The sequence below is a fragment of the Equus caballus genome, chromosome 20 (assembly GCF_041296265.1).
Source record: "Equus caballus isolate H_3958 breed thoroughbred chromosome 20, TB-T2T, whole genome shotgun sequence".
Taxonomy (NCBI): domain Eukaryota; kingdom Metazoa; phylum Chordata; class Mammalia; order Perissodactyla; family Equidae; genus Equus; species Equus caballus.
This window is the reverse complement of record NC_091703.1, coordinates 56,640,959-56,667,626: the sequence shown is the minus strand read 5'-3', so window position 1 is coordinate 56,667,626 and position 26,668 is coordinate 56,640,959. Positions and strand designations below refer to the sequence as shown.

General features: G+C 35.8%; 1 protein-coding gene across 4 annotated transcripts in view; it reads left to right on the top strand.

Annotated features, from left to right (window-relative positions):
* The window catches only part of COL21A1 (collagen type XXI alpha 1 chain), a 174,416-nt gene extending 151,112 nt beyond the window's left edge, over window positions 1-23,304 (top strand). For all 4 annotated transcript variants that reach the window (XM_070244784.1, XM_070244783.1, XM_070244781.1 and 1 more), the window contains 13 exons: window positions 2,050-2,094; window positions 4,103-4,156; window positions 5,854-5,907; window positions 8,856-8,909; window positions 10,519-10,590; window positions 12,289-12,324; window positions 14,941-14,985; window positions 17,940-17,972; window positions 18,550-18,696; window positions 18,786-18,840; window positions 19,352-19,552; window positions 20,619-20,696; window positions 22,028-23,304. In XM_070244784.1, the coding sequence (XP_070100885.1) occupies window positions 2,050-2,094; window positions 4,103-4,156; window positions 5,854-5,907; window positions 8,856-8,909; window positions 10,519-10,590; window positions 12,289-12,324; window positions 14,941-14,985; window positions 17,940-17,972; window positions 18,550-18,696; window positions 18,786-18,840; window positions 19,352-19,552; window positions 20,619-20,696; window positions 22,028-22,215 (1,062 nt within the window). In that variant the 3' untranslated portion in view covers window positions 22,216-23,304. The remainder of the gene's footprint in view (window positions 1-2,049; window positions 2,095-4,102; window positions 4,157-5,853; window positions 5,908-8,855; window positions 8,910-10,518; window positions 10,591-12,288; window positions 12,325-14,940; window positions 14,986-17,939; window positions 17,973-18,549; window positions 18,697-18,785; window positions 18,841-19,351; window positions 19,553-20,618; window positions 20,697-22,027) is intronic.
* The last annotated feature ends 3,364 nt before the right edge of the window (window positions 23,305-26,668 follow it).

Genomic DNA, 26,668 nt, shown 5'->3' with positions numbered 1-26,668 from the left:
CTACTCAGGAATGCCTGGGCAGAACTCTGCTTTCCCCGAGTCAGGACCTAGTGCTACTGACACTGGGATTGTCCTCAGAAACAGGGTAGAGTCAGGATATCTGCAGCCAATTCCTCCCAGCATCACAGATTGTGTAAGGGCATAGGGACTTGAATAGTGATGAAACTCTAAGCAAGAAAGGACTCTGCAACAAGAAATTCAGCTTCTCGAGTCTGACAGTATCTCTGGCAATTGCATAACCCCTTAGGGATTCTTGGGGCCGAGGGACACTGCACTGACACAGCTGCACCAGCGTCAGCATAGAACGCCCTGCACCTGATGAGATTTTGCAGACAGATTTTATTTAAATTTAGAACTTAATCTAAACTTATAGTGAGTTTGTGTGTGTGTGAGAATGGGAGGAGGTTATGAGTGGTTTCATACCAAATCATGGTCTATTGACATGGAGGCCGTTATTTTGAACGCTATTGATCTTAATTGATGGCATGGAGAATATGTATTTTCTGCCTTAGAAGAATACAATTTGTATCACTCTATTTTCTTTATGCTCATAACTCAGTTATTTTACTTTTGCTTTGTGTTTTAGAGTGTTTATAGAGTATCCTGTGCTCATGTTTTATAATACTACTTTAAAAATTTATATTGTTTTATATTATTCTCTAGTTAGTATGTTTATAAAGGCTTGTATTTTCAACTAGACCCTGATCCTTGTTGATCGTCATTGCTCACATACAACTTTTGTTCTCTGCAAAGGGCGGAGCACCGTGACAAACTGACCTGAGCTGAACAGAATCAAATTGAGTTCCAATTTATGATTCAAGTTTGGATTTTGGATTTTAAAACTGGAACTATGTACTTGTATCTTGCACTATAATTAGGGCTAACACATTTATCAGAGTTTTATTAATAAACTCAAGATGTGAAAGTCAAAATAAAAGCAGACTCTCCCTGGAATAGAAGATACTTGATCTTATCCATAGTGGCAGCTATGTGTGGCAGTACCACCCGCCCTGAATTATCAGTACAGCTATTCTTAGAAAGCCCTGGTGATGCAGAGAGCTCTGAGAGAAATACTGATGAGACCCAATTTCCTCGTCTTTCAAACTCCCTTTTCTGCCAGAGTCAATATACATATATGTATATATATGTGTGTATATGTGTGTGTATGTATATATTTATGTACACATATGTAATGTTAATTGTTTCAACTGAGGTGTCGTCAAGAAAAGAGCTCAGAAAAATGAATAAGAAATAAAAATTGATTAGTACCATTACTTTTTGTTTTGGGTAGTAAATGTTCATTTTGGTAAGTACATTGAATGGCTGACAGAACTGCTTTTCCATCAGTAAGTGTGCAAACATTATTCTCAAATGTGTAGAATTAACATTAATTTCCTCTGAATCTTGCTAGAGAACTTGTCCATTTGGGTTGAGCCATGTGAAAGAATTCTCTGTATTTCTTTGTCCACAAACAGTGGTCTGCATACTCTTCATGATTTTATCAGCAAGGGAATCGTTAGGAGAAAGATTGCCATCTTTTACACACGTAGTTAGATGTCTAAACTTGGGAGTTTCAAGGCTCAGTTTGGAGGAAATTATTTACTTTTATCAGTTTTTAATAAAGGTTGTGAGACTATGAGCAACTTTGGAACTATTGTACTGAATCTGGACTCCTATCATTTGACAGCTTTTTTTTTTTTGCGTTATTCATTACAAGTAATATAGGAATGTGTTCAAACAAAATATCTCTTGTTTTATGACTTATAATGCTCTAAAAGAAGAACCAAGGTTAATATCTTCATAGCTTCTCTTTTTGAAAGGCTTTATTTAAAACTTTAAATATCAGATGTTTATATAATATTGAATCTCATAAATTTTCTCTTTTCCAAAATTATATTATTATAAGTAGCAGTGTCATACTATAATATGGATGATATAAGTTTGAAATTATACATTATTTACAAGTGAAAAAGCCAGTTATGATCGATTCTTCTTTAACGATACATTCTAAAACTTCTTAAATTAAAAATCTATTTTATGTCTTTTTAGGGAATTCCAGGATTTCCTGGAAACCAAGGATTGATGGGACAAAAGGTGAGTATAAACAAAAATGGAAAGATTTGGGCTTGGAGCTGCTTATTAAAAGGGGAAGGTAGTCAATACATTGTCTTCACGTAGAATACATTTCTACCGCATTCATGGCAACAGTGAATTGTTCAAATATAATATGATTTCAGAAGTTATTATTTTGAGCTTATGAGTTAGTTTTTGTTACTGTTTCATACAGATAATATTAATTTGGATTTACTTGTACCTTTCCATTTTACTTGCTTTCTTTTCTATCTTGTGCTCTTAGTCCATCCTTTTGGGATAATTTTATTGCTTCCTGAACTATATCTTCAGAAGTTCCTTTAGTGCAGATTTCTTGGTAACAAACTTTCAGTTTTTGTTTAATTATAAATGTCTTTATTTTACTCTCGCTTTTGAGAGAGAACTTCATAGGCTATACAACTCAAGGTTGATGATTATTTTCTCTTAACATGTTGAGGATTTTCTTCCATTGTCTCCTCGCTCCCACTGCTAACCATGAAAATTCCGCTCTTATTCTATTCATCCTCCTTTTGTAAGTGATCTGTCCCTCCCTTTTGGATTCTTTTGAGATAATTTATTTGCTCTTAAAACTCACTGTGATGTATTTAGATATGGATTTCTCTTTGTTCTTCCTGGTAGGAATTCATTTTGCTTCTTGGCTCTGTAGAATTATTTCCATTAATCTGCAAGACATCAGCCATTATCGCCATATTACCTCTATTCCATTTTCTCCGTACACTCTTTCTGGAATTATAGTTAGATTTACTTTAATCCTAATTTTGTCCTCTGTATCTCTAAATAGCTTCTTATTTTCATGTCCTTAATTCTGTCTTACATCTGGTTAAATTTTTTGGATATATTTTCCAGTGTACTTACTTTTCCTTTACTCTGTCTAATCTGCTGTTTAAACCATCAGTTGATTTTTAAAAAAATTAAACAATCATATTTTTCATTTCTAGAAGTTCTAATTTTTAATAACATATTTTTATTCTTGATAGTCTCTTCTGTTTCCAGACCTAATAGTCTTTCGTGATTCCATCTTTAATTTGTAGCGATTTCATATATAGTTTAGATTCTGTTTCCGACAATTCCATTATCTGCAGTTTGTTGATATTCCTGTTGATTCTCAGTCTTGTGACTTGCTGCCTCATCTTTCTTGTTGATTGGGAACTCATTGCTTCATCTCAATTGGTGGGAGTGCTGTCAGCCTAACTGGGGCATGGAAAGGTGCCTCCTGCTGATAGCCATGGGTACCATTTCAGGCGCCTCTGAAAGTCCTAGGTCATGGTAGGTATTGAAGATTCCTGCCTTCTTCCCATGGCTGGCCCAACATTCAGTTTCCAAGAGCTGATCCTGAGATACCTCCAGCCCTCTTGGCTCCTGCATCTCTACCTCTGGCAAGGTTTCTGCACAGTTCAAAATCCTCATAATTATAGCCCCAACCCAGAATATATTTTATTAAAATGAGGGATCTTTGAAAATTTCTCCTACTTCCTATAAGACCAGCAGTCTCTTGCAAAGGATTTTCTTTCCAGGTTTTTTGGTTCTGACTTCAGAGAATCCCTTGGAGCACCTAGTCAGCCACAGTCCTAGAAGCTGAAGTCTAAATGCTCTTATTCTGCACCCTAATTTTTCTTTATTATGTTATCTTTACTATCATAACTCTTAAATTCTATGATAAATAAGAAAATTTTCCCTTGATTTATTTTCCCTGTGGTCTCAACTTACCAACTCTGTGTGAACTCCTAGGTCTTCCGTTGAAAGAATGGCAAGTGTCACTCCTGATTTTCATTAGGACATGAGTAATTCCAAAGACCCGAGGCCCAGGTGTTTAAGGGGTTAGCTTCCCGAGTTTTCTACCTTGTTGCTCCTGTCTTACAGCAGAGGGATGGAAGGTAGACCGATTGGGCTGATTGGTGTTGACTTTTTCTTCCATAATGCTTTGGTAGGAAATTCCTTGAAATGAGTTGATAACTTATTATTTTAAATTTGGTCTGTATTTGATTTTTAGGGAGAAATTGGGCCTCCAGGACCAGTGGGAAAAAAAGGAGCTCCGGGGATACCTGTATGTTAATGTCATTACTATCGGGGTGTTTGAAACATTCTGACTATGACCAAGAGTTCTTATTCTGGAGATCACAAAACTGTGGGGATCCAGCCATGAGATTTTTGGGGTCTACAAATTCCATCCATTTGCATGAGAAAAAATGCTTATCTCCATTTTTCTAGAGGAGTCAAGATTTCTTCATATTCTCAAAAAGTTTGCCAGCTAAATAAAGATCAAGAACTCTTATTGTAGATAAACTAGAAAACAAACATTCTAGCTATTCGTTAAAAAATACTAAGCACCATAAAAATTCTAAAACTCAATGAATGTTCATTTGTTTTTTTTTAAAATTACAAATTTCTTACACTAATGAGGGAGAATGCATTCAGAAGAACTAGTATAGGAATCCTAAATTAGTGAACAAACAGTTTTGCAAGTTTTGTGAGTAGAAGGGACATATGAGTTTGATATTAGAAATTTTGAAAATCCTACCCTGTGTGCGCACAAGATCCCATAAAAAATTTCTAAGTTTATTAAAGAAGTGATGTTGATTTTAATCTATAAATCAAATTGCCTGTAATACCTTTTTCTTTAAGTAAAACATCACTTTTATGTTTGACAGTTTATGACTTTTCATTTAATTATGTAAGTGAAAACGTATTTTACTCAGGGCTTGGTGAAAGATTTGGTGAATTTTTGCATGTCATGGTAAATAAGAAAAATATTGTTCATGAAATATGAATTCACCTTTTAGGGAGGTTTAAAAGAAGATTCTTCCCTTTAAAATGGAATGGTCTTCCTCTGCTTCCATGATCACCAGCAAATTATTTGTTCATTGAAATAATAAATTTGGTTAATAACCAGTATCTAAGTTGAAAATGAAGAAAATGAGAGTATTGACTAGAACTTCATTGAAATTTAAGAATACCTATATTTACCATTTCTAATATTTTATACACTATGCTCTGAACTAGTATATTTTACATTTTATAGTTGTAATAACATCTTAAATTGACAGCAAAGCATAGTAGTCATAACATGGTATTTTAAATATCACCATAGTGGGATTATGTTTTCTGATGATATTAATTGAATATTTTTTTGCTCATCACATTTCCTTTGCCCTGGTTAAGAGAAAGCAAGTATTTTAAATATACATAATGGTATTTAAAGTAGAATCTAAATTAAATCAAGTCCTCATTGCTGGAGTAGTTATCGTTGTCTTATTTTGAATCATATGGTTAGTTAAAAATATGGGAATTTTGTAACTTGAAGAGAGATTATTATGTTCAGAGAATTTATAAGATTGTAACTCCTTCAAGATATTGTTCAAAAAAATAGAAATTGTAAATAATGTTTACCACGGTAACATCTATGAAGAAACCTAATTCTTAGCTATCATGACCAAAGGAAGAAAGTGAGAGTCTAGAAAAAATAAACTTTTGTTTATGTTTTTTTTACTAGCTCTTGAGTAATTTTTTGCCATTTGTAGGTTATTCGAGAAAGCAGGTTCCAAGGGCTTTGTTGGCCTTTGTGCTATCTTGCAAGTTTGATTCTTTATTATCCTTTATTTGGATGTGTGCAGGGAAATTTCCCAGGTATTGCAGTGTATTTTAGTGGATTGGTTAGTATGAGAATGTGTAACTTGGAAGTGGATTTAATATTTTTAGTATTCTTCTCTAAATGACTCTTGAAATTCCCACTGAAAAATGTAGGGTTTGATGGGAAGTATTGGCTCACCGGGTCAGCCTGGAACACCAGGATCTAAGGTAAGCAAAATGAAATTAAGAAGGTTGAGAACTTTGTGCCAAAGTTTTAACTATTCTGATTTTATTTGAACGTAGTTTTAATTCTGTCAACAGTCACTTGTAAGAATGAAATCTTAGGGAAAAACTAAGCATCGCAAACAGGCTAGTATAGAGCAGGTCTGGTTTAAGCAGGAAAAAGTCCAGAATCCCTCACTGCTTGGCCCCCTCTTCCCTTATGGGCATCTTGGGGCCACTGAGAAATACATAGAGTTCTATGGAGCCCGATGCCAAACCCACCAATCTAGAGCATTGTAATTACGATTGAGGATAACTTTTACCAACTTCCAAGTCCTCTTCTTGGTATTTTTATTTAGCAGAATGTTTTCGGAATTTTTATCTGTAAAATGCATTGTAGTGAGTTTTATTAGGCATTTCCTCCCTCAGGACTGTGGATAAGGCAGCCTATTATCTTTACATCTTTACTTTCAGGTTAAAAAATAAATCAGGCAAGCATGACAAATATATTTAGGATGTCAGGTTGGGTTATTCTCAAGGTAGAACTGAAACTCTTTGAATACCATGGGTTGAGCACTTTCTAAGTGTATAGAATCCTGTGCTAAGAGAATTATTTTTTTTTCTTGGTTTATTAGAGGATCAAGTCAAGTATATTCCGGCTAGACTCAGGAAACTATTCTCAATTATTTAATGAGTAGATTCTATGACAACCTTCCAAAAGGAAATGATGGAATTGCTGTTTTAGAAGCATTCAATCTGCAACTAGCCATTGCCCTGGCATACAAAATGAGTAGATGAGTAGAAGACCTAATCTATTCTACTTTTAACTTCTAAAGTACTCAGAGAAAAAGATAGCATAAAATGTCTTGGGAGCCCAGTGGTTAGGGAAAAGTAGCTACCCTTTCACCAGTGGTGGACCCTTGTGTACCATCACCCTGTGTAGGAGCATTACGTGTCCTAGCAGTAGTAAGTATGCACAGAGTTGGTATAAAACCCTTCAGTGACTGGGCTTGCCAATTGGAGAATCACTATGATTTCTCAAGGTCACTTTGTAAGAAGATATAGAGTAGTCGTTTATTCCTTAAATAACTGGGGTACAATGGACTCTCCCATGTTGTTCTAGATGCTCAAATTCTTAAGAATGCAGCCTAAGATTTCATCAGCTTTTTTTAATTAGCCACTGCACATTGTTGGCTCACACTGAGCTGGAGGTCAATTAAATCTGCTGGATTTTCCATAAAAGATTTTAGAACAATTTATTTGTGGCAGGCACCACTTGAGTAGATTCTGCTGATTTTGCTGGGGAGGCAAGTGGCTGTTTCCAGCATCACAGTTTGTTTATTGTTACATGAATTACTGTAAAGTTTGGCTCCCTTCATCTTGTACTTGTGTAATTATTTTGTTAAAAATAGATTCAAGATGTTAAAATTATACCTATTAATGTAATCTTTTCAATGAAATATTTCAACTTCTTTTCATGCAGTATATTAGTTCAAGTGTTGGAAGCTTTTTCTTCAATGGGCCAAATAGCAGATATTTTAGTCTCTGAGGGCTATATAGTCTCGATTGCAACTACTCAACTCTGCTATTGTAATGAAAAAGCAGCCAGGGACAAACATAAACTGTGTGGGATTTGTCTGTGGTCGGGTAAAAACTTTGTTTACAAAAATATTCATTGGACTGAATTTAACCCATAAGCCAGAGTTTACTGACTTCTATATTAGCTTATCTCTGCTAGTTTTGTCAACTATATGTTTGAGGACAGTGCCTTCAATACCATTGGTGGAATCTCTAGGGTGGGACAAAAAGCCGTATTAGGTAGGACAGGGATGAGGCTGAAACTCTGTGGTAGATCTTTAGAAAACTTCTAATTCAGATTATAATACCTCTTTTTAAAATAGCTGTTGAATTATTATAAGTCTATTTGACCATACTACATTCTAGTTTATGAGAATATTATCTAAGTGATATTAGAATATGTTAAAATAATCAAGTCATTTAACTTCTGACAAGTCTCCTCACTTCTGTGAGTTTCAGCTTCATCACTTGTAAAATCAGAAATGTTAAGGAACCATTGTTCTATGGTTCAACAATGCTGTTATGTGCTAAATACTTTATTGAAATCCAAATGTTAGGTGCAATTGTTTCTCAGCAAGAACAGCCTAGAAAACTTTCCACAGCTGAAAATGACATTGGTTCCCTTTACTTGTTTGTGAACCCAACTTGGCTCTGGGTGATCATTGCCTCCCCTTCTAGGTGTTCACACTGACCTGTTTAATTAGGGCTGTTGACAGATATTGACTGGGTTGTGTCTTCGGGTATCAAAGAATATTTGAAAACCAGAACTACCTTTGATGATCTCTCCTTGTTAGCCAGCAGGCGTGTTCTTTCTTTGTACATCCACTCCTCTTTTCCTATCTTACATTCTTGGCTCTGTCAGCTCAATCTTCCTCTCCCAGTTTCTATCTGTTAGAAAGAACTGTGCTGGAATCCTGAAAAAAAAGCGTTAACCAAATGTGTTCTGATTCATACCTCTTCGCTGGACATTTGAAGCTAATTTTCTTTCTTTCAGTTGCACGCTGAAAGTCAGTCATATTGATACAGGGGAACAGGGCAAAGTGAAGATTCTCAACCCAGAGGATGCTGTTAACATATGTGGCTCTGGCCTGTACAGTATGGAGACCTAGCTAATTAGCGCTGGTCCCTAAAGACTTGAATCTCTTCCCTTACTTGGAGCTGCCAACTTTAAAATGTGCTTTTAGAAACCTTTATAAATACACAGACTCACATCCTTGCTTGAAAGAGTTTTTCTAAATGAGTAGGCTTAATGTACCGAGTCTATGTTTCAAACAGTTGGAAAGGTGAAAATTTTAAATATATTCCCCTAAGTGTCTATAGCAGATGTATTGTGACTACATTAAAAAAAAAATTCAAATGATTTGATGCCTTGACAGGGCAGTAAAGGAGAACCTGGACCTCAGGGGATTCCCGGGGCTTCTGGGCTCAAGGTAACTATCATTTGATGCACTTGGAAGTATTTTCAAAGAATTATAAGTTCTCATATTTGAGATTAACATTTTGTACCCTTTAAGAAAAGATACATGAAATTGGAGATTACGAATATCACAAAATTAAGGTACATGACAGGAGATGGCCAAAGTGGGCCAATTTCTATGTTTTTTGGATACTTTATCACAGTTTGGGTAATAAAAGCGTGAACAATACTTTGGCTTGATTTTCCTGGAAGTGTACAAGTTGTGTGTAATATGAACGTACTCCGGTCCAGCGTGTGGCCCCACAGGGGATGATGCTGTGACTTTATTTCCAGCGTGTGGACTCACAGCTGCCTTCACCAGCTTCCTCCAAACCCAATGGTAGATGTTTATTTCAAGGAGATTTTCAATTTTCTTCCACCCTTCAGAAATCTAGAGTAATATTCAACAGCTCAAGAGTTAGACAAGTGAGCAACGAGAACAGAAGTTAGTTTCCGCAAAGGAGAGTAGTCTTTAGTTAATGTGACCGAGTTTCAGACTAACAGTAAGACATCAAACAAAACGGGAAGAAGCATGTTCAGCATTATGTCCCATCTCTGACAGTTTTAACCTAAATATTGTTAATACAGCTTTACTATGCGCTGTCAGAGAACTTTCTTATTTAAGACTTTTGGAAGTAGGAAAAAATTTTTATGAGATGATGGAGAGTAGAAAAATTGAGTTGAGATAACTCATGAAATATTTCTTGTACTTAAAACAGCCCAAGAATTTACTTCTAAGAAAAATAATATTCCATATGTACAAAGAAAAATATAAATATGAGTACAATTTAACTAAAAGGATGTTCATCCCAATGTTGTTTATAAGAATAAAAATTGTGAACACTAATGTTTAACAATAGGAACTTTATTAAATAAAATAGAGTAAATCAATACAGTTGGATATTATTCTGTAATTAAAAATGTTTTAAAAACATTTAATGGCATATAAAGAACTTCACAATATTTTTTTAAGTAAAAGACATATAGGACCCACAACTAAGATATACAACTATGTACAGGGGGATTTGGGGAGATAAAGCAGAAAAAAAACAGACATAAAATTATGCATACATAGCACATTTTAGTAACTAAGTTGTGTATGTGTGTTTGTGAGAGGTTAACCAAAATATATAACAAAATAAAATAGTGGGTAATGATATTTTCAATAATTTTTACTACTTCCATTTACTTACCAGTTTTGTAAAAATAAAATAAGCTTTTTAAAATAGCACCATGAGAAGAAGCAGTTTCAAGGAGGAAAAGTGTTAGTAACTTAAAAAAGACACCTCTGTTTACTATTCGTACTGCTTTATTATTTACTTTATTGTTTAAGTTATAAAATATAGTAAAAATGCCAAATATTTATAAAATTTTAAAATATGCTATCAGAATTTCTTAACCGGCAAAGATAGGAAAAAATATAAGAAGTTTTATTGGGACTCCAGTAAACTCTTCATTCTTTACTATTTCTGTAGTAATAACTCTACTTGTCAACAAATTTTTAACCATCAGTTTTAAATTTGAGATGTATGTAGGGACAGAAACAGTAGGTCTGCAATCTTTATGTAATTTCTGTTACTTAGGGAGACCAAGGAGCAGTGGGGCCCCCAGGAGAACCAGGATACCTGGGTTTACCTGGAATTCAAGGAAAAAAGGTATGCGTTGTTTAGGAGATGGAATTCACTTTTCATCAGATACTATCATGTAAGTTTTCCTTTTGTGAAAGTAGCATAGTAGGACGGCTTATACTTTTAGTGATAATCTGACCTATGTTTGGTGCATGTATAATGTGTTCAACCCCATGCTAATAGCTGTGGCGTCTTTCATGTCCCTGCATGAGTATTGTCTTCTAGAGGGGGACCTTTGATGAGGCATGCAGATCATAGAGTAAAAATGTACTATTAAGTAATATCCTGTAAATTCAGATTGTTTTGCAGTCAATCCAGGTAAGTCAAGAATTTTTTACGAAAAATATTCAACGTCAGGCACTCTTACCCAAATGTGAATATCACTTTTATCAAAACTGGGGCAAAAGTCTGAAAGGATAAAAATGACAACCAGAATGTTTGACCATGAAGTTCCTATCTATGAAACAATTATATTACATAGAAGTTCATTTAAAACTAATTTAAGGAGTTTAAATTTCAAATCACATATACTCATATAAAAAGTTTTGGCAAGATAAGACAGCAACACTGGATTCTCTCTCTCTCTATTTCTCTCTCTCATCAAGTAAAGGAACCCTGAGCTTTATTTGTCTAAATGTTATTATTTGTTTGTAGGTTTTAAGCAACAATTGACTGTCCATTTGTCAAAGAAGTCCATGCCACTGCAAATATATACATTTCAGGTTAAAAGTAAATACACTGGCTTTTATTCTGCAAAGGATACAAACTTATATCTCCATCATCATTCTCTTGCTGTTTCAGGTTCTCTACCATTTCATGTTTATATCCCTCACGTATTATCTACTTGGCCCCCCAATTATCATACCCAGTATGACCCTTGACCTTTCTGTTCTGAAGAGTAGGGGGCAGCACTTGCTGACACAAGGATGACCCTCAGAGCAGCAATTAGATGTTAGACCCATATGAAAGTTAAGTAAATCTTAACTGTGAATATACATTTGGGTTTAGAGAATTTCCTTGTTCAGAAACTTGGCGTTTAAAAGAAAATCTGTATTTTGTTTGCTGTAAACAGAGTACTCTCTCTGTTCAGATAGTGTGGTGAGGTAGACAAGAAGTTTGGAAACAAATGTCCAAGTTCAGCTGTGGGCAAGTGCTTACCTACCCTGATCTATAAGAACAAGGGCGAGGACATTGAACTAGTTGGTCTCAAATGTCTCTTCTAGCTGAGAAATTTTAGGAAACATTATTATCCAATAGGAATTTTCTCTCAAGAGTTCATTTTTGAAGCAAATGTTTTCTAAAATATCATCTCAACATTATGTTTTACTTCACTATTTCCTATAAATTTGTAGCTACTATTAGCTTAATGGAAGATTTACAGTTTGATTTCATAAAACAACATTTGTCAAAATAAGTCCTCTCTAGTTTGTTTGTTAAACCTCAGACTGTGATTGATATAGAAAAGTTTTCTTCTTCCGGGTAATATAGGTATTAGTAAGTTTTCTTTCAAATGTAAGAGCACAAGAAAGTGTTCATTTAGAACATCATTTTGACATATGTGGTTTTATTCTCTTCCCAAATATTTTGTTGGAGTCAACTTCTGTAGATAAGGCAGTTGTGGAATTTGCATGAGACCATGTATTTTTCTGGAAGGAAAAAAATGTTTATTTGAAAGAATGCAGAATATACTAGATTATGATACTAGATTAAACTGCCTTTTTGCAGGGGGACAAAGGAAATCAAGGTGAAAAAGGCATTCAGGTATGTTCCTGGCTTTTCCTTTTTTGCTTGGCAATAAAATCTGGGCTTTGTTCTTTTTCTTATATTGCTTTTCCAGCTCCATTCTGTTTCACCATCAATATCTAATTGTTGAATCACAGCTTTCTCTTCCTGCTACTAAACTTCTCAGACCACATCAAATCTAACTTTAAGATTCTTCCCTACTTCACTGTTGTAGAAAACTTAGGAATCAAGTGATTCAACAAAATAAAGATAGAGATTTCATTGCATACTTCTAATATCTATTTATTTATATATTTACAGTGTATATGTTTCCAAAAATGACTTGAAAGGACTGATGGCACAAATAAATTTGATAAGAAAACTTATCACCAAATAGAAAACATATTCAAACTAGTAAATAGAAGGAGAATTATATCAGAAAATTATCAGGCTCAGGAAATCTATGGCGATTTAGAAGGACATTTGGTTTTGGGAGTCTTAGCAACAAAGGCAAAGAGAGGAACTATGCTACGACTAGGGGAGACAAGGACAGTCCCACCTCAATCTAAGTAGCTGTTGAATGGGTTTTTTCATTTGCTGAACACAGACTCTGAATAGGTTGCCACTAACTGAATCAATGAAATACTTATCTGGAATAAATGATATCTGTTGGTCTTTCAGTCTTTTAAGTTTTAGAAATATAAGCCTTTTCCAACCATAAATTACAAATCTAGTGTCCAGACAGCACTTTAACAATGTTTTTAAGATTACAAAGCTCAGTTATAGTGGCTGAGTTTTGCCATGTAGAAAATACTTTGAAAATTTTCACAGATAGAATTTTGAAAGATCTAGAATTTCTGGAGGCATGAAAGGAAATTTCAAATTGAAGTAACAATAGAGTCAAAATCTGCTCAGGTTACAGTGTCAACAGATTTTCATACAGTTTTTTACGGAAGATGTTGAAGTATTACTATGACTCCTTGAAGTTAATTTTGAAATTAAGAGTGAAGTAAATTTTAAGTAAGGTCTGTGATTGCTAGACCTACATATTCCAACTTCCTTCTTGGTATTGCATTTGGATGTCTCATGTGCACCTCAACATGCCCAAAACAGAACTTGTCTTCTTTCCTCATAGACCATGTTCTTTTTCATGGTAATTGGCACCACCGCACAATCACCCAAAAGAAAAAATCTTGGAAGCTGTCCTAAAACTCAATCTCTTCCTCCCTCTTCACATCCAATATCACATCTAAATGGTTTTTGAACTTAGCCTCTTCTCTCTGTCCCCACTGTTCTCACAGTTTCTTGTCATGGGTCCCAGATTACTGCCATGTCCTAACTGATCTCCTTGAGTCCAGTCTACTCCCTTCCTTCTACACTTTTACTGGCATGCGGTAGCGAAGCTTCGCACTGAATCCTTCAATGGTGCCCCACACATTTCAAGATAACGTCCGTCCCATAAAGTGCCTCCTGATTTGACTGAATCTTCCTTAGTCTTATCTTTGCCACTCTGCTCACTCTTATCCACTCCTGCTCCACTGCTTTAGCCAAAAGGAATTCCTTGCCTTTGTCCGCTGTCTGCTCTTTCTGGTACATCCTCCTATCTTTTCTCCAGTTGGCTACCTCTTACTCATCCCTGAAGGCTGCACTGAAGGTTGAGTCATTTTCCCTACCTTCTCTGTCAGAGGCCCCTGCCTGTGTTCCAATAGTATCCAGCCCAGACCTTTAATTATACATTGTATACTTATCAGGCAGTATTTTCATCATTCTTGTTTTAGTTGCTCGTCGTTCCCACCATGTGGTAAGCAACTATAAGGCAACAACGATGTCTTTGTTTCAGTCCCTGAGTGCCAGCAAATAGGGGCCTCTCAATAAATATTGGGAATTCACTTATGTAAATAAGTGCAACAGTGATTTGAAATTTTAGTCACTGTATCTTTAATTAATTATATTATCTAGGTGTATGTTTTTCTAGAAATTGCTAGTTATCTTGTTGGAGATAGGGATAAAGTAATGCATCAGGGTCTAGCACAATGTCTTATATATGGAGGATATCCAAAAATATTAGAGGAAGATGCGCATGGATGTTAGCTCAGGGCCAGTCTTCCTCAAAAAAAAAAAAAAAAACAAACAGAAACCAAAAAAATCCCAAAAATATTTATTGAGTGGACAAATATTATTTATATCGTTATTAATTTTTCTCTCCTTATTTGTCCTGATTTAAAGATCTCCATTCAAAATGTTTTTCATAGTATATTTTTTTTAAAAATTCCTTTAAATAGTTCTTCTTGTACACACGTGTATAGTCAACACCGAACAAAATTATGTTATTGAAATTAATAAAATGTCTACAGCCGTCGGATATTTCAATTATTTTTATGCTCTTAATGTGGATTCAGTAGTCCTAAAATTATTTACATAGTCCCCCAAAGTCAGTAGTTTCTTTCTTTATCCATTTTAACTATAAAATTAGCTTAACTTTCCTCTCACTTTTTTTCTCTGAGAGACTAACTTTTCATCTCTTACATCATTTTATATATTTGCATCACTGGTTTTGTGACATTTATTTTAGACTACAGGACAATACATTGTTTTGCATATGTGATTGCATATTATGTATACAAACTAATCAATAACGTTTATTAAATTTTAAAGGGTCAAAAAGGAGAAAATGGAAGACAAGGCATTCCAGGGCAACAGGTATATTTTTCTTGATAGAAAATGAAATAATGAATCACATAGCTGGACAATGCTGAGAGAGGGTTACTTGCAAATAAAAATGGGTGGGGAAAAGGCTAGATGTAATGTGCATGCTAAGTCTACAAGGATGAAAGTGCTAGGTGGAGGTAGTGATAATGGTTTGCTTTAAATGTTTTATATTATCGTTTTCCCATACTGATACTATTGGTGGCCATGAAACTTGCTTTTCAATGCTTTTTTCTTGCCAAGTAAATGACTGAAGGTGGAAAATTCCACTCATCTCTTGGAGCAGTTGTTTGCCAAAGGCAGCCATACGATGCAGCATCTTTATACCTCTTGTTTAGTCTGGATTGTCTTCTTGAAATGTGAGCAGATGAGGCCCTATGTAGTGGAGGAATGCACTGTTTTCCTCTAGTTTGTTCAGAGATATAAGTTATTGTGCCAGAGACTTATTAAAATGATATCTGGAGGGACCGTGTTATGGAACAGATACATAATAAGATAGTTTTGCTTCTTCCATGATCAGACTTTCCTCGTGAAGTAGGGTTTCGGTGGGATTGCCACGTGGCACGTGAGTTCAGTCAGAGCCAAATTGGACTAGAGAACGCATAGTCATTAGTATGCATACAGCATGTTTGCTGCTGCCCTGCCTATAGTCAAGCTCAGTTCCAACTTGGTCCGCACCGAAAGGGCAAACTGTACATATGAGTCCTCCCATGGGGCGCATGTCTTTCGAGTGTGGGCAGAGGAAAGATTAGTAATTACACCGATTCTGAAGATGGGATAAAACTGTGTAGTGACGTCTCCAAGGACAGGGGTCTGTGTGTCCCTCACTTGGAGGAATCTGAGAGACCATGGGGAGAGTGTTTGAAAGACCAAGATTGTCAGTAGGATGGAAGGTGAGTGCTACGTAGTAAGAAGTTGAGAATTTAGAAGCTAATAATGAGAGCAGGAGTAATTGAGGAGAAGTGGACTGAGTTTGTGTACTGTTATGCTCAATCAAAATGTCTTTTTTAATTTTAGTGTTCCTCCACTTGACTCAAATCCACTCGTGACACAACCAACTCTGTCCCTGTGCCCCTCCCTGGCAACACAGACCAACCCCCGCAGTTTCCCGAAGTTAATCTCATAATATCTATAAACGGCTGTGCTCATAGGAGGGCCTTCACCTCTTCATCCATTAACCTGCACAAACCAGGCCTTTCACCAAAAATTGTTAACTCCCAACTCTCTGAAAAGAAGGACATTCCTTTGGAATTTGAGCTCACAACTTAGCTAGCTCACTGGCTTGCTGCTGACACTCTTTCTAAGATTCCCTTGTTTTTATTCTCACTTTTCAAGGGAAATACTGAGTCTGCTCCCCTGGGTTCCCTGGAAAGCTTCTGCTCTAGATTTGTCGGAAGCTGCATCCCTCACCCCCACCCTACCCCAGGGACTGAGCGTGTATTGAGAACCGAGGGGCCAGAACAGCTGTTGCTCTTGGGCAGCTGAATAGTCATCTCAAGCTCTTTCAGTAAACAAAGTCTTGGTTACCTGTCATCCTACCAAGAGCTGCACGTCTAGCTTTTTGGCTGAGTGTTGTGAGTGGAGTCCAAGTGAATGTTTCTCTCACGAAATGATCTTAGTGGATTCTCAGATGACAGCTGTTTCCAGTTTCAGCTCTAATTCAGTTCTAGTCCTGAGAACTTAGTATTTTATCTCTCGTCTTTCACTGGCTCCAGTTGTAGGATTAGGTCTGGTAGGAAACATTCCTGCATTTCTTCAGAAACCTTGATGTTTAAAGAATGGGCTTACAGAGAGCGTTTTACTCACTAATAGATTTTTATATGAAAACTAATTAGCATTTTTCTGCTCGCATTTTAATTTGAGAGTCTACCTTTCTCTGTGCCTTACACTGATTTTACCTAACTTTGCTTCCTTTTTGTGTAATTTGGATATCTTTGTTTAAGGAACCTGGATATAAATCACAATAAATACTCAAACTTCATTGTGTGGAATGTTATACACTAAATTTCATATTGGATTGCAGAACACCAATTTTTAATTTTAAAGTTGATTAATGAAATCCTGCCTGTATATGTGAGACTTATACCCTTTTTCCTGAATTGATTTTAGAGCCTAAGTGTAGAATGAATTTCAAAAATGGAAAATTTTAATGCCTTTCCTGAAAGTTATCATCTCTAACGTATGTCATTGGAATGAATATGTGAAGGAGATGAGTGGGAAATATTTAATAGTGCCATCCAGATATATCCCGTGATTTTAATGATGAGTGACCTTCATGTATGGGTTCCCCAGTGTTTGTATCACTGGGAAGAAATACTACATTGTACATCACACTGCTTCTCTAATCTCTGAATTACCAGTAGCAAGTGGTGTAGGCATAGGACAAATAGATTTTTCTTTCCTATCAATCACTTTTAATGGTATCTTTGCGTTAACTCATTTTTTATCAATAGTACTCAAAATTTAATTTTAAGATGATAAACTTGGGAAAATAGAATACTCATCTTAATCACAGAATAAAATAATAAATATACCTTATCTTACCTGATTTGAGGATTTTCATTAAAATACTAATATATGTTAACTTCAGAAGAGAATTTAAACAGAATTCAGATAGAATCCCATTCTAACCTACATATTTGACCTGCAGCATATGAAAATATTGATATCTAAGAATGAAACAGTTACGTAAATTAACATTTTTATATTACCAGTAAGCATATTGTCTAGTCATTAGTCTCATTTAAAAAGGCAAAAAAATTCTCTTATATGTGTAATTCTGTCACTACTCTATCAATATTTTCCATACTGAAAATTCAACAGATTGGTATGCAAGTTGTTTTCTTGAAATAGTCTTGCTTCCTAAATGTGGTAAAAGGTGCATGCCACATTTACTAGTCCTACAGCCTGCACATTTATTATAGTTTTTTTCCTATTAATTTTCAAAGGGAATTCCAGGGCATCATGGTGCAAAAGGAGAGGTATGTTTCTGCATGAATTATGCTCCCTCTATTTAGCCCTTACTGCTTGAATTTTCAATACTGTACAAATCTAGCTACTGACATAGCAAACAGAAAATGTCTTTCATGTTCCTCACTAATTCCTAAATAATGCTTTGCAGAATATGTATATTCATGGAATTAGGTACAAAATGTTATGAATTTGCCAATATTATTGGTTTTTCTTCTAGATTAGGAGCTGTTTTCTCCGCATATCTTTCAGTGAAGAATACTGTGTTTCACTATTTGTCTGTCTCTAGAATTTAGACTCCTTGAGAACAGTACTGTCATGTTCATTGTTGCATCTCTCGCACAGTACATATTGCCTACACAATATACTCGATAGGGAATATTTGTAGGGTTGAATGGATGGGTGGATCAATGGATAAATGACAGTTTAATATGATAAGAAGTTTCCCCCCGATCAACAACAGTATTTCCCAGCTATTTCCTATATAACTTATGTGTATTCATATGTATATCCTAAAGGACTTTCATGGTGCAATTATACCTTCTGGAATATTTAAATAGAACTTCTGAAGATTTCTTTTGGTTTTAGAGAGGTGACAAGGGAGAACCTGGTGTCAGAGGTGCTATTGGACCAAAAGGAGAATCTGGGCTGGATGGCCTGATGGGGCCTGCGGGTCCCCAGGGGCAACCTGGGGAAACGGGTCCTCAGGGCCCTCCAGGATTGGATGGGAAGCCTGTACGTATTCTGCTTCTTTCATAGTTTTCAGATTTTCTTTGCTTTTTTCTTCAAATGTACATGTTATAACCCCTAATAATTTGATGCAGGGGAGAGAATTTTCAGAACAGTTTATTCGACAAGTTTGCACTGATGTATTAAGAGGTAAGTCTCAAAACACAGAGATTTTACTAAATTTTTTCAAATTACAAAAGTAATACAAATTCTTGGTAGAAATTACAAAAGATGTAAGTTAAGATAGAAGAAAATAAAGGACATTTGTAAACTCCTGTCTTTTTGTTCTAGATGAGTAATTTTTTTAAAAATGAAATATTATACATGCCCTTTCCTAATCTTTTTAATAAAGCACTTTATCATTATTTCACCATTAATTAAATTTTCATTTCTGACATAATTCTGATAATTTCATCCATAAATATGGATGTCTATAATTTACCAGTTTCTTTTTGGGGAGCACTTCCACTTTTTCCCCCCTATTTTAAGCAATTACTGCCATAAAATTATTGCACAGAGCAATGAATATTTCCATAGTTAAATTCCTAGAAGTGAAATTATTGGCCAAGAGATATGCATATGTATTTAAAAAATATATTAAAGATATTATTAATACCCATTCGCCATTTAAACATAAGGGTGGGGTTTCTTTGTTTTTAAGCCCAGCTACCAGTCTTACTTCAGAGTGGAAGAATTCAAAACTGTGATCATTGCCAGTCCCAGCATGGCTCCCCCGGCATTCCTGGGCCACCTGGTCCCATAGGCCCAGAAGGTCCCCGAGGATTTCCCGGTTTGCCAGGAAGAGATGGTGTTCCTGGATTAGTGGGTGCTCCTGGAAGCCCAGGTGCTAGAGGATTAAAAGGTACTTAGTTTGTGTGCATAAGCAAAGGAACAACAAAAAGGGTATTTTTTGTATTTGCACCCTAAACTGACTTAATAAGCAAAAGTTCATCTTTGTTTTCATAATGACAAAAAATTTTTGTATCCTCAAGTCCTTAAATAATTTTTCAATTGAATTAAACAGCAATTATTCTATTTTCTTTTTTTTTTTTAGGAAGATTAGCTCTGAGCTAACATTCACTGCCAATCCTTCTCTCTCTCTCTTTTTTTTCGCTGAGGAAGATTGACCCTGAACTAACATCTGTGCCCATCTTCCTCTATTTTATATGTGGGATGCCTGCCTCAGCACAGCTTAATAAGCGGTACATACGTCTACACCTGGGATCCGAACCAGTGAGCCCCAGGGCTGCTGAAGCAGAGCGTGTGAACTTAACCACTGCACCACTCGGCTGGCCGCACAATTATTCTGTTTTCTTGAAACAATATTCTGAAATAGAGAAAGGTCAAAGTTATGAAGCGTGTAAAGTTACAAATTAGAAAATGTCAATAATGCATTTAGAAATCTTGCTTGAATCTAATAAGGTCTTTAAATAGAAAATTACACACACCAGTTCCTTTATTTTGACTTTGGTAACTTCTGCTAGCTTATTGAAATTTTTTTTTATATATTATAGGAAAAATTATGTTTTGAAGCTGAACTTCTTCATAGCCCATAACTTACTTCTCTTTGCCTTTGAAGGTTTATGTGAAATGTTGGTTGATAATTCTTCTCTTTTTATTTAATATTATATGAAGAATGTAAATGTTTCATCAAGTAATAAAAGAAAAAATATGATTAACAGAAAGGGCTAATAATTCCAAACAGTTTTCCTTTTTAAAATATTTAATCCCCATTAAATCTTTCTACACCACTTATAATTTTAGATATTTTTGCTTCAAAAATTCTGTTTCCTGTCAGTAATAATAAATAGGTGTCAAAAAATGTATTTTTCTTCCAATACGTGTATTAGCATCTTTGAAAGAAACAGTCTAGGAGGAAGTGATTTTGTGGAAAAAGTAAGCTTACTCCCATCTTTGACACTCTGCAGGCCTACCAGGAAGAAATGGGGCAAAGGGGAGCCAAGGGTTTGGGTACCCTGGAGAACAAGGTCCTCCTGGTCCCCCAGGTAAGAACTGGTCTATGCTCAGAAGTGATGTTGCACATTTTGCTTTAAGAAAATCGGCATAAATCTATGTCAAAAAATTTGAAACCAAGACATTTGCTGCTTCTTTTGAGTGATTCACATTTGACACATTGAGCTCTAACTACTAGAATTTTTGGGCTATATTATATTTATGAGTCATTCGGGATTCTCTCTTGCTTACCATTTAGACTTCTTAGAATACCACCCCTTAGAATAGTTCTTGAGTGGTGTTGGTCACCCCTGCTTATCTAGCGGATATCATTATTTCTGCTTCTCAGGGAAGCAGAATAATCTGCATTGTCCTCTTAAGTCAGCTTCTGCCTGCTGTGTTATTTAACTTTGCCATGCCTCAGTTTCCTCATTTATCAAATGGCAATGAGATGTTATCTGCATCGTGACATTTTTGGAAGATTACATAAGTTAATACATGTAGTGCTTTCAGAACAGTGCATGACAATCATAGTTACGTTTTCAATAAATGTGTCCTATTATGATTGTTTTAGATGCTATCACCTCATGAGGCTTTTGGGTGGATCAAGTGATTTCACGCTGTTTACGTAAAACACTTAGAACAACACCTACGCCTATGGTTCTAGTTGAGTACTAGATAAATGTTTATTAGTAGTAGTAAGGGGAAGTATTAATAGTAGGAAGTGCCCCAAGCCCCTCTCCTCCATCTCAAACCTGAGGATTTGGTATTTTGACTTTGAGTCATCAACTTTAAAAGGCCAATATCCTCAGTTAACTCTCCTTTCTTTGAGCATGCTAATTGAACTAATTGGGCTCTGGTTCACAAAGTAGTGCTATAAGACCTTTGTGTATTGGTCACTATTGTACTATGGTAAGGACAATGTATTTAGACGTGGATACTATAAAATATGTATAATGGATATAGTCATTTTTACTACAAACATGGCACAAAAGTGACTTCATTAGAGTTTTAGCTTACTGATGTATCACCTGCTAATTTATAATAATATTGACAATAGATATGCTGAAAGGAAGAAATGTTTGGACAACCCACAAATTGAAATATTAGAATGTTAGCTCTATGTCTTAATGAGCAGCGTGGTTGCTGTATTAATATAAGCTTAGCCTAATTTTTCAAAAATTACTGATTACTTTTGGCTAGTTCTTTTCAAAATGGAAGGTATATAGAATAATCAAGAGACTACCTCCTCTTTTCATATTAGTACAGACATGTAAAATTTTCAAGAGTTTTATTTTTTCAGTTTAAATTTCTTACAGAATCAACTATATCACCTTCAAAAACCAAACTCCTCTGTTCATATCTTGTTAATGTCCCATCTTAGGTCCAGAGGGCCCCCCTGGAATAAGCAAAGAAGGTCCTCCAGGAGACCCGGGTTTCCCAGGCAAAGATGGAGATCATGGAAAACCTGGAATCCAAGGGCAACCAGGCCCCCCTGGCATCTGTGATCCATCGCTATGTTTTAGTGTAATTGTCGGAAGAGATCCATTTAGAAAAGGACCAAACTATTAGCGTCTGATGCCTCATTCAGCAACCTAGGCATGGTGCTTTTCTTTTGTGGTCTTTTGCATCTCAGGAAGATGATAACAGTAATCCCTTGAAAAGAAACTAAAGTACCTCGGTGTTTTTATTCTTATTTTTTCCTTAAGGAAAAATATATAAAAGGTCACATGTACTGATTTTAAAGGCTCCTCAGTAATTCAGAGCCTGTAGATTAGTAGCATTAACTAAATCTCAAGGGTTCTTGTAAATCCATTTGTTTTAATCAAAGTTGAACATAAAAAAACCACCATTGCCTGTTAGCCAGTCAATTTCAGTCACTGTGAAATATTTCACATTCAGCCTCCATGCAGAAGAGTATTTGAGTTCAATTTCATGTCTGTGTGAATTTCGTGTTTCATAGCTCATAGCTCATGCTTCTACATTACCCAAAACATGGATCTGGTCATTGAAAATAAGATCAGGGCTGGTATTCAGCTGGGGCAGACTGTTTGCCATATCAGTCATTTACTGCAGTATCTGTGCTTTTTGGATAGGGGCAATGGGCTGCTGGTTGTTCAATGTTCTGAACATCACCTCTGAATGAGATTAATGGGTTTCTTATTACATTTGCAAATTCTCAAATTTGATTAATAATGATGCTAAGAAAGAGTATTGATTACACTGGGAATGGTCAAAATTATGTAACATTGAAAACATTTTAGAAAAAAGTTTCAGTGCACCTGGGCAATATGTTCAAAGGAAATGCAAGTTCAGAAGTACTAAAAAGACTTTATTCTTCATACTTGCTTAGTAATTGGAATGTTTGTTGCATGCCTTCACTTTCCGTTTCATTTATTATATGTATATGTTCATATAAATTAACTTTCATTGTAGCAAAGCTAATGGGAATAAATGCTCTAGTTGAAAGGAAAGGTAACTCCACAGATCCTAACATGTCTTGACATTTTTAGCAGACTTTAAAATATTATGAACAGTTTCTTGGTACTGTACTTAATGCTTTTGTAAGGAACATAATTTGAGATATTTCATCTTTATCATGCTCTCAATTTTGTTAAATGCTTGTTATTCCAAGTACAATAAAGTTTTGTACAGGTCTGATTGCAGTGTCTTTTTTTATACTAATTTTAAGAGATTGTTGCATATATTATCCATATCAGGGGCTCATTTATTCAATGGATATAATTTATTAAATTACCCTATTCTTAAATACCTGGTTCATCTGAACTAAGAATTGAGAAATTCAGTTGGTGTGCTACTCACCTAAACAGGTGCGGCACCTGGTTCCGGGCCCAGGGATGGCTGTTAATCAGTGTTTAGCTTTATTGACATGCCATTCTACCACTTTGATGAGGACCTTGGAGGAGACTGAAGTCCATGACATTTCGTGGCTGAATTAGCAGAAGGCCTAGTTTGATGTTCTATCTTTAGCAAAGCCCCAGGTATCTGCTTAGGCCTGAGAATACTGCCCCTGCTAATTATGGCATTTGCTATTCAGAGCTGGTAAAGGAGCAGAATAAGGTAGGTGGCATCATTTCTTCATTCATTCAATCAGCACTGACCACATAGCCATTAAGCATCAGGTACTTTGCCAGGGATACAGTGACAACATAGTTACAGAGTGTGGCCTGAGGGAACTCGTGTTTATTGAGGCACAGGTAAGTAAACAGGTCATTCTGTTACTTCCATTTTAAGAAAGGAGAAAGTGCTATAGAAATGTATAGAATGATGCTGTGGACTGAATTGTATCCCTCCCAAGTTCATGTGTTGAAGCTCTAACCCCATTTGCCCATATTTGGAGACAGGGCTTTTAGGAGGTAATTAAGGTTAAATGAGGTCATAAGGGTGGGGTCCTAACCTGATGGGATTGGTGGCCTTATAAGAAGAGGACAATCTCTCTCTCCCTCTCCATGTGAGCACACAGTGATAAGGGAACTGTCTGCAAGCCAGGAAGAGAGCTCACCCTGGTGGACTTCAGCCTCCAGAACTGCGAGACGATAAATTTCTGTTCTTTGGGCCACCCAGTCTAGGATATTTTGTTATAGCACGTCAAGCTGACAGAACAGATGAGCGTGTGGTTCCCTAAAGTAAAGATCATCAACCGAGATTTAAGAGGCTATGAAGCATTAGCATAACCAAGTCATGTCAAGATAATGAAAACGAGCAAAGCCTGGGAGATGAGAAAAAGCATGGAAAATTCTGAGAACAACAAACCTGTGGAATATAAACCATATTTATTTTCAGTATCACTGCTTTTAAAATTGACATCTCAAGATGAAACATTTCTGTAATTTATCATGGTACGTGTTACGTCCTCATATATTTTTACTTTGGACAAATTTGAGACTAACCCATAATACACTGATTTTTAAGAATGAACAGGTGAGTGATTTTGTCCTGCAAGCACATTTTGCCCCATAGTGACGTATTAGCACCACGTGACATGCAAGGCCTTTGGTGGAGTCACGAGAGTACAGCCTCTGCAGTGAGATTGCCTGGCTTCAGATCCCCACTTTCCTTTTCTAGCTGTGAGTCTTCAGAAAATTCATTGACCTCTTTGTGCCTACATTTCTTCATACTTTAAATGGGGAATATTAATAGTATTTACCTAATAGTGTTATGAGGATTAAATGAGATGAAACAAAAAAATTAGTCAGTGGAATATACCAGAGTCACACAGAAAATATGGGATTAACAAATTTTGAGGTGAAACATTTAAAAAACTTATTTAAAACATTATATATCTGTATAACTAATACTGATAAACTTAATCTGATTCATTGCCATTCAGAATGAAACTCTCAGTCTTAAGGAAAAAAATAATTCTCAGTAAAGGCTATCTTTGCTATATTTCAATCATTCTGATCATCTTAAATTTTGATCATCTTACATCTAAAACGTAAAGTAGGAACAATTTAAGGGAAAAAACCTAACGAATCCTTGGGATTTATAGTCTTTTTATCTGAATTTTACTAACTGTATTTTATTAATTATATTTTATCCCTGGTTCTTAGAACTTTACCAGATAATTATTTAATTTCCATCATGAAGAAGTTTTCACTTGGGATGGAGCTGCAAATCATGCTTTGATCCCCAGTAGGGGGCAGCAAAATACATACACACACACACACACACACACACACACACACACACACACACACACACACACACACACACACACACAAGCTTTGATAACCTTTTTTCTCATTACATTAATCATATAAACTATCACTATATGTACTTAGCCTGAATATTTTCTCAGTTTTGTAAGTTAGACTTATATCCATAAAACTTAACTATTCCAAAGAAGAAGAAAAAATTATATATAGTTTTCATAAGTTGAACACCTAAACCACAGTTAATGAGGGTGTTTCTATTTTGATGTCTTGCCTATCTGCTTTACCATTCTATGGTTCACTTTGTTTAATTGAAGCGCTCTGGCTAGGAGCTTTGATTAGTTCTTCAGATTAATAACTTTATTGTCTAAGGAGAGGTTCGAAGCTCCTCCTGGTCCTCCTCAGTTACAGATCTGGCCCGTTGGTATTTAGCTGTGTTGTGCCTGAGGGAGGCAGAAAGCTGTCCTTAGCATTATCTAGAGAGGCCAGCGAACAGTCACACCACACGTCCTATAATGGGACAGTAGATCGTGTAAAACGTCAACACAAGAGATTACCTGGCTAAAGCACTGAGCTGTGGGGCACGCTGGGAGCACAGTGGGGAACTCAGACTGAGTGTGTCTGTACTTTTAAGGGAAAAGACCAGAAATAAAACCATACGTTGGATAAATTGAGCTGCAAAGGTTTGTCTGGAATGTTTTAACAAAACTTTATCTTAAAATGTACATAGAAAAATTTAATTTTGCCCCAAATAGAACATTTGAAATAAGGAACATTACTCTTCCTGCTCACTAAGTTATTTCTGGGTTCTGCCTTCTCCAAAGTAGGTTTCACAGAGGAGTTTTGAATAAATAGATTTCAAAAGCCTTATATTGACATCTTAGGTGAAAACGACAACTTGAAACAGCTGACTGGAGTATCATTCTGGAGAATGGAGAACTGAGAAACACAGTGCTTTTCCATCACGTGCCCAGTGCAGTTGCCATTGCAAAATAATGTTAAAAAAATCACATTTGAAAAGTGTCTACGGCTCCTACAGAGTGAAATTCGAAATGAAATTTTGAAGCAATTTTGAAATAAATATTTTCACAACAAAAAAGGTAAAGAGAGTCATGTGACACGTGACCTTGGATGAATCTGATAATTTCTCTGAATTTTTCTCATCTTTAAACCAAAGGGTTTAAGTTCCCGTGTTTTTCAACCCTGGCTGAACATTAGAATCACCGAGGGAGCTTCAAAAATACTCCGCTCTATCAGGGGTTCTGGTGTACCTGGCTTGCCTTCAGGCAGAGGAAACAGCTGTACAAAGGCCGTGAGCCAGAGAACACAGCTCAGTGGAAGTGAAAGTC